The 8,796-nt window shown below is 35.9% G+C and overlaps 1 protein-coding gene across 3 annotated transcripts in view; it reads left to right on the top strand.

Moving 5' to 3' along the window:
* Nxpe3 (neurexophilin and PC-esterase domain family member 3) overlaps positions 1–8,796 on the top strand; it is a 50,489-nt gene that overhangs the window by 25,853 nt on the left and 15,840 nt on the right. For all 3 annotated transcript variants that reach the window (XR_004518806.1, XM_010614638.3, XM_033768146.1), the window contains one exon: positions 3,945–4,699. Coding sequence is in view for 2 of the 3 variants with exons in the window: in XM_010614638.3 (XP_010612940.1) it covers positions 3,945–4,699 (755 nt within the window). In the remaining variant the exon portion in view is untranslated. The remainder of the gene's footprint in view (positions 1–3,944; positions 4,700–8,796) is intronic.

Raw genomic sequence — 8,796 nt, forward strand, 5'->3', positions numbered from 1 at the left:
TTAAAAAAAAAAAAAAAAAAGATTTTGATATTCACCATTTTGGGCAACTACCCTAGTCTCCACTCAACAATCACTGCTGCTGTGGAGATGGGAACCAAAGTTGACCCAGACACTTATGGGGAGTGATTCTTGTCCTGAGAGGAGGAGTCAGAATTTCATCATGCTACTCAAAAATGATGTGCAGTTTATATCTTTGTAATTATTTATTTCTGGAAATTTTCATTTGTTATTTTCAGACCACAGTTGACCATGGGTAGCTGGAACTGTGGAAAGTAAAATCATAGATAGGTAAGGGGACTACTGTACTTATATCTTTATTCTTTTTTTACAGTGCTGGGAATTGAAGTTTAGGAAGACCTTGAAGTTAGTATGCACCTGAGGCTGGCCTCATACTCACAGCGATCCTCCAGCCTCAGCTTCCTGAGTGCTGGGATTGCAGGCATGCACCACCATGCCTGGCTCACTTTTATTATTATTGTTTTATTTATTAGTACATGTTTGCAGTACATGCATTTTGTAGTCATCTTGGATAGTTGGTAGATGTACACAATACAGCTTGATTTTTAAAAAATCCCCTTCCTTTCCCTTTCCCCTTTCCCCCTGTAGTTCCCCTATTCTTTTAAAGGAACAGACTTCTGTTTTGTTAATTTTCTCTATTGATTTTCTGTTTTGAACTTCACTAATTAGTTATAATTTTTATTAATATTTTCTGCTTATTTTGTATTTAATTTACTCCTTTTCTAGGATTTCTAAGGTGGAAGCTTATTGATTTTAAACCCTTTTCTTTAACTTATACATTTAATATTATAAATTCCCCTCTAATCACTGTTTGCTATATTCAACAATATTTGATAAACTATATGCTCATTTTCATGTAGTTCAAAATATTTTTTACCTTTCTTTGGAAATTTTATGTTTGACTTGTATGACCCATGTAGTTTCTTTCTGTTGTTGACCTATAGGTTAGTTCCTTTACAGTATGAGGGCAGATATTTTACGATTTTTATGCTTTAAAATTTGCTTATGTTCATTTTATGGTCTACAGTATGATCTGTTTTGGTGAGTGTTCCATGTGAGCCTGACATGAAGTAGTTTATAGATGTCAGTTATATCTAGTTTATTATTGGTGCTGTTGTGTTCAGTTGTGTCCTTATTTTCTCCCTGCTGGATCTGTCATGTTACGTTATTTTACTTTAATGTGTTTATGTTGGAGATTGTACCCAGGGCCTCATGCATGGTAAGCAAGTGCTGTACCGCTGAGCTGTGTTCTTAGCCACATGTCTGTTTTTGAGATCTCCAACTAGAGTGTGGATTCACCTATTCCTCTATTAGTTTTATTTCACATATTTTGGCATTCTATTATTAAGTGCGTAGAATTATAGAATTGACTCCATTTATCCTTACATAAGACCCTCTTACTTACCCTACGATAACTTTTTTTATGTAATTCCTCTTACCTTTGATAACTCTTCTTGCTTTGAAGTCTGCTGGATCTGGGTTTTAAGATAGCTTCTAGTGCTTTCTTTTGGTTGGTGTTAGCATGGTATATCTTTTTTTTTGAACCGGGGATTGAACTCAGGACCTTGCACTTCCAAGGCAGACACAGTGTCACTGAGCTAAATCCTGGTCCAGCATGGTGTATCTTCATCCTTTTATTTTAAACTTATATCTATCTTTACATTTAAAATAATTTTCTCATGGGCAACATAAAATTAGGTCTTGGTTTTTGATCCATTCTGATAACCTCTTTAATTGGTGTTTTTAGACCACTGATGTTTACAGTGAATACTGATATAATTGGATTAATATCTACTATATTTGTTATCATTGCTCTTTGTTCTTGTTTTCTATCTTCCTTTTATGCTTTCAGTTGAGCATTTTATATAATTCCATTTCTACTCCTTATTTTTTCCCCCTAGTTGTTATTTTTTTATAGTATTTGTTTGCATTACTTAAGGATTACATTCCTTGTAGGGAGTGGGTGCAGGTATATAACACATCTCAATTCTTTTTCCTCTTCTCCCTCACACCTCCCTCTGTCTCTAATTCCCTTCTTTTTGAAAAAGGGCCATTTCCCTATTTCCTATTATCTTTTATTTTGCTCTCTATTATATTCTCTGTAAGAGAAACCATGCAATGTTTAAGCTTGTATGTCTTGATTTCACTTGATAATATGGTCGCAAGGTGTGTCAGTTTTCCTACAAATGACTCATTTATCCTTTTTTACGGGAGAGTAATGTTCTATTGGGTAAAATCATCATATTTTCTTTATATTCTCATCTGTTGATGGACATATAGACCCCTTCCAAGATTTAGTTATTATGAATTGTGCTGCTATAAACATGGATATGCATGTATTACTGTAATATGATGCCTTTTAACTCTTTTAGTAGGATACCAAAAAGGGTTGAATGGAATTTATAGGTTTACTTTTTTGAGGATCTCCCCTTTCTTAGCATATCAATTTTACTTCCTTTCAAAAAAGTTTAGAGGCTACCCTAGTGTATGCAGTATACATTTAAGTTCACTTTATTTTATTTATTTTTTGGTACTGGGGATTGAACTTGGGTCTTTGCACTTGCAAGGCAGGCCACCGAACCACTGAGCTAAATCCCTGGCCCTTAAATTCACTTTAAAATAGCAGTTTATCACTTCATGGTTACTGCAAGTACATTATATAAAATATTCCTAGTTCATCCTGTCTCTTGGATTATTGTTGTTATCTACTTCACTTATATATAACCATATATAAGCATATGTATCTACATAAGTATACATCATCACATAATGTTGCTGTTATTACTTTTAGCAATCTGTTATCTTTCAAATCAGTTAAGATTAAGAAAACTAGCTGAGTGTGGTGGTGGGTGCTTGTAGCCCCGGCCTCTTTGAAAGCTGAGGCAGGATTGCTTGAGCCCAGAAGTTCAAGACCAATCTCAGCAACCTAATAAGAACCCATCTTTGGGCTGGGGATTTAGCTCAGTGGTTCTGCCACCTGCCTCCCGAGTTCAATCTCTGGTACCCCCCCAAAAAAGAACCCATCTTCAACAAGCAAACCAACCCATCAAAAAGTCCTTTTATTTTGCTTCCACTTAACCTATCTCTGTTATTCTTCACTTCTTTATTTAGATTCCAAGTTTCCAGCCTACATAATTTTCTTTTTCCCCCAGAAAAAATATTTTTATATTTAAAGTTTTTTTTTGTAATGCTAGGGATTGAACCCAAGCCCAGGTAAATGTTGTACCACTAAGCTGCATTCATCATTGTTTTTAATCTCCAGTCTGCTAATTCTGACATTTTAAATATCTGAGTCTGGTTCTAATGCTTGCTCTGTGTTCAGTCTTTTGCCTTTTTGTTTGCCTCATAATTTTTGGCTGAAACCTGGACATGATGGACTGGTTAAAAGGAACTCTGGTAAATAGGCTTGTAATATGGTAATAAGGTGTGGGAGGAGGGAAGTCATTCTGTTATCTGTCATTAGGTCTCAGTCGTGAACTTCACTAGTAATTCTTGATTTTTTTCCCCCTACAGAGGGCTGGCGTTTGGTATTTTTCTTCTCTCAAGTAGGTCTTGGTGAAACCCCGAACTCTTTCGGTAAAACAGTTTCTTTTGAGGATAGGCTTTGTTAAGAACACAATATTCTGGAGTATTTCAAAGTGGTTCTTTTCCTCTTTCCCTGGTAGAAATCAGTTTTTTTTTTTTTTTTTTTTTTCTCTGATAAGTCACTGTAAAAACCTGGGAGAGCTCTTTTAGGTAAAATTTACCAAAGTGTAGAGATTGCTTCATGAATTTATCATGTTAATTTTATTGCATTGCAATAAGATAGCCCTGTGAAACTGTGAGCTATATTTTTTATTTGTACAAATTTGAACTGAAGATTTGTTTGTGTGAATATTCAGAAATTTATTGTAGCAGTGGTTTATGTTGATTGTCTTTCTCTTTAGTACTTGGACCGTGAGACTGTGTCAGCCACATTCATTGACAGCAGCGGACAGTTTGTTTCCTCCCAGGCTGCCCGCATCAGCCGGAATCCCTACTGTGGCTATGAGCACCAGATCCTGTCCAGTCGGGAGCGCATGGAGGAGGACTCTTTGCTGGCTGCCCTGCATTGGCAGATGTCTGATGTGGGCCTAGTCCCCTTTGTGAAGAGCACTGATCCATGTTCTAGCTACTTTGTCATTTTGAACTCTGCAGCCTTCTTCAAGGTGGGAAGTCAGCTGGAAGTGCTGGTTCATGTGCAGGATTTTCAAAGAGAGCCCAAGAAGTATGGTGGAGACTACCTACAGGCCAGAATCCACTCTTCCGAGCTACAGGCCGGGGCTGTGGGCAGGGTGGTCGATTACCAGAATGGCTTTTACAAGGTGTTTTTTACTTTGCTCTGGCCAGGCAAAGTTAAAGTGTCCATAACCCTGGTTCACCCTAGTGAAGGGATCAGAGTTCTTCAACACCTGCAGGAAGAGAAACCAGATAGGGTCTTTTTCAAGAGTCTGTTCCGTTCAGGAAGTATTTCTGAAACCACTGAGTGCAATGTATGTCTTCCTGGGAGTCTACCTCTGTGTAACTTCACAGATCTCTACACTGGAGAGCCCTGGTTCTGCTTCAAGCCAAAGAAGCTCCCTTGTAGCAGCAGAATTAACCATTTCAAAGGTGGATACCTGAAGGGCCTCCTAACTGCGTCTGAGAGTGCTTTCTTCCAGAGGTATGTGCTCCTTGCTTCAGGGGTCATTCAAAAGCCCTTCCATTCTCCTATCCCATTGGGGAGGCTTTCTTGTTTTGAGTATGTATTCCTTATCTCTCTCACCTCGACCTAATTTGAGAGGGGATAAATAAGAAAATAAACTCAGATTTGTGTTTTTGATTAGTGTTTTAAAAAGGAAGTTTAGTGCCTACCCAAGGTCAAATTAAAGATCTTTTACTGTTGAAATTTTGTTCTTACCCTGATATTTGTTTTATTTCAGTACTGTTCACTGTTTATGACTGTGGGCAAGATTACTTTATTTTTTAATTTTTAATTTTTAAGTTTTTGGTTTTTTAAGACAGTGTCTCACTATGTAGTTCATGCTGGCCTCGAATTCACTATATAGCTTAGGCTGGCCTCAAACTCACTGCCTCAGCCTCCTGATTGCTGGGATTACAAGCATGCCTGGCTGCAAGATTACTTATTCACAGAACAGATTTTTTAAAAAAATCATCCAGCTGTGCAAGTGGGAAGGGGAACCAGAGATGGAAGGAGTGGGGAGGTGTAGGAGGGTAAGGGGAAGTGAAAAGAATGAAGTTGTGCTATGTACTTGTACAACTCCCTGTGATGAATATTATCATTTTTTACAGCAAATATGTCCTAAAAAACATAAAACATTATCCAAGAACAAGGTTGTTAGGGTTTCGATAGGCTTGTGCTGTAACTGTGTGAAACTAAAAATTTTTTTTTCAAAGTGACAATTTTTAAATAATATGAATAATTATTGTTAGGAAAAAAGACTGAATATGGTGTTATTAGCTGGGTTGACAAGCACAGAAAGTCAGATATACAACAGCAAACTATTTTTAAATTAACAGTTGTTGAAATTGCAATGTTGTGCTCAAATTCCCATTTTGAATGTAAGCATAAAACATTTTCAGCATAATGATCAATATATTGACTAATGGGAAAATGGAATGTATGGAATCATTTATTGAAAACTGTGTTTTCTTTAATATTCCATGTGGTTCTGGAGTAAAATAACATTCTTAAGAATAAAAAGTTATGTTGGATCAGAGGAATAACTAACTTTGTGCTCTTTGGCATGATAGGGTAACGATGGTTGACAACAATTAATTGAGCATTTTTTTTTTTGTACTGGAAGTCGAATTCACGACCTCATGCTCATGAGGCAGGTGTGGTGCTACTGAGCTAAATCCCTGACCCTAATTTTGAAGTAAATGTTTCTAAGACAAATAAATGATAAATGCTTGAGATAATAGCCATTTACCCTATTCTGATAATTGTACATTATATACACTGTATGTATTCAAGTCACATTGCACATCATAAGTATATAGAATTACTCTTTGTGAATTAAAAATAAAAATATTTTAAGAAAGAAATAAAAGTTATAGAAGCTATGTGGTCAAAAGGCACAATTATTTAAATACATACACTTTTTTAAAATTTTTAATCTAATATACTTTTTTTTGTTTTGTTTTGTTTTTTGAGACAGGATCTCACTTTGTAGTTCATGTTGGCCCTGAACTCATTATGTAGTCCAGGCTGCCCTTAAATTTGTGGCAATCCTCTTGCCTCAACCTCCCAAGTGCTGGGATTATAGGTGTACACCACCACACCTGGTCTCAAATAATATACTTCTTAAACACTCTCTGTTAGAGAGTATATCTGGATACCTTAAAAATTTCATATTTTGGGCCAAGGATTTAGCTCAGTGGTTCCAGCACCTGCTTCCCAAGCACAAGGACCTGAATTCATATTTTAGGTCTGGGGATTTAGCTCAGTGGTTCTGCCACCTGCCTTGCAAATACAAGATTCCAAGTCTGATCCCTCGTACCAAAAATTTTTTTTTCATATTTTATATCTACTTTCCTTGTTAGAGGAAAAGTTGCTACCATAAAGTATATGGTCTGTAGGAACTCCTGAAATAAAACTGGATTTTCCAATTCTGAAGTCAACTTTTGGTGGTGGTAGTTTATGTAGGTGTGTAATGGACTCATGCCATGCCAACAGAGGGAGTCTTACTCAGTTTACTGTGATCTTGAGAAGTCTTTTACTTTGTATGGCTTACTACAAAAATGAAAATAAAGCTAAAGAGCAGCCAGACTAAAAACAAAATCAAAAGTTTTATCTTTGATCCCAGATTCAGATCTCAGACATGTTCGTTATTGACTGTGAGATTATTTCATTTCTGTGCATTTTTTTGCCTATGTTGTAGAGATTACTCACTTCTATTTAGAGGTCTGTAAATCTACATAATACCTTAGCAAAGAGGAAAGAGCATAGTTTATGATTTATTCAAATTCCATGTGGAAAATAGTTGGAGAAAAGCTAGAGAATTAAATCAGTGAAAAATTTAAAAATATCCCCAACACTAAATTCTACCATTTAAAGCATAAAACATCTGTTAACCCAAGAGGCTAAGGTGTTGTAATGTTTTTGCTCCTGCCTTTACCTGCAGGTTCTGGATGAGGCTGGCTGATGGAGTACTGTAGTAGAGTCATTACAGAATCTTTACCTAGAAGTTTGCTGGGAAAGCAGTGTTTGAGGAAAGAACATTTGACATAATCCTAATAATTAATTTTCCTTTTCTTCCACTCTGCTAAAGTTTTAGAATATTATACCAGCCTCTCTGAAAAGAAAAATAGATTGAAATTGATCTCTTGAAGGATCTTTGAGTGTACTGTTTTGAGCTCATGGCCTAAATATTTGTTTGTTTGTTTGTTTTTGGTACTGGGGATCCAACTCGCGATCTTGTGCTTGTGAGGCAGGCGGCGGAACCACTGAGCTAAATCCCCAGCCCATTGCCTAAATATTTGACTGATACCATTTTTTACCTCTTTTCTTTGGTGGTTCATAGCCTTGCCCAAGTTGGAAAGAAGAAGCATAGCCTTAGTATCTGGTTCCTTAAATAACAGATAAATAATTTTAAGGGAATGTAATTTTTGTTCTTTATCCTTAAGGGAAAAAAGTATTCAACTTAGAAAGGACAGGGCTGGGGATTTAGCTTAATGGCACCGTGCCTGCCTTTCAAGCACAAGACACTGAGTTTGATCACTGGTACCAAAAATGAAAAAAAAAAAAAAAAAAAAAAAAAAAGACCACAGTTCAGTGCTTTGCTTAAAAGAGTCTATAGTAGTATAAGGAAAGGCCTTTTGAAAGAATGAACTTATCACCTGAAAACTTTCCTTTTATTTTAGCATGATTGTACTTTTTATCTTTCTAATTTTGTGTTAAGAAAGAAAAAGACTTCAAAGTTGGATGAGGCAGCGTATTCCTGTAATCCTAGAACTTTAGGAGGCTGAGGCAGAAAGATCACACAATTCAGCCTAATGCGGGCAATTTAGCAACTTAAAAGATCTTGTCTCAAAATAAAAAATAGAAGGATGGGGATTTTGCTTATTACAAAGACCCTGCATTCCACAAAACAAAAGAACAAAAAGCAACAAAGGAACGAAAACACCAAAACACCCCTGCTTAACAATGGCACCATATATGTTTTTCCTAGAGTCACTGTTGTTAATGTTTTTCCACATTTGCTTTATTTTTCTCTCTGATGTGTATGTGTTTGTATGTGTGTATCTGTGTCTGATTTTTCCCTCTGGACCATTTAAGAGTAAGTTGCAGTCTTCATGGAGCTGCACCCCAAAAATATGCATCTTCTAAGAGCATGAACTTTCTCCAACATACAACCATGTCACAATGATAACATTTGGGGCACTTATTGTTACAGTACTACTAGCTAATATTCATTTCATCTTTAGGGTTTTCCAGTTGTCCAGGTAATAATAGTTCTCTATTTTAGCTAATGTAACCCATGATCACACAATGTATTTAGTTATTTCTTTAATCCAGAAGGTTTTTTCTTTTTTAGCATACTTTGTTTTTGATGATATAAACAATTTTAATATTGGTTTATTGTTTAGTTTTATTTTTCTACATGACTAGATTCAGGTTAAATAGTTTTGTAGGGACATTCTATAGGAGATTTTCCTATAAAAATTCATAGCAAAATGATTATATAATTGTTATATGATAAAACTATGCTCCTGAAAGTACTTTATATGTGTTTCCTTTTTTTTTAATTTAAAAAA

This window comes from Fukomys damarensis, unplaced genomic scaffold (assembly GCF_012274545.1).
Source record: "Fukomys damarensis isolate Sample0158 unplaced genomic scaffold, DMR_v1.0_HiC HiC_scaffold_24, whole genome shotgun sequence".
NCBI lineage: Eukaryota > Metazoa > Chordata > Mammalia > Rodentia > Bathyergidae > Fukomys > Fukomys damarensis.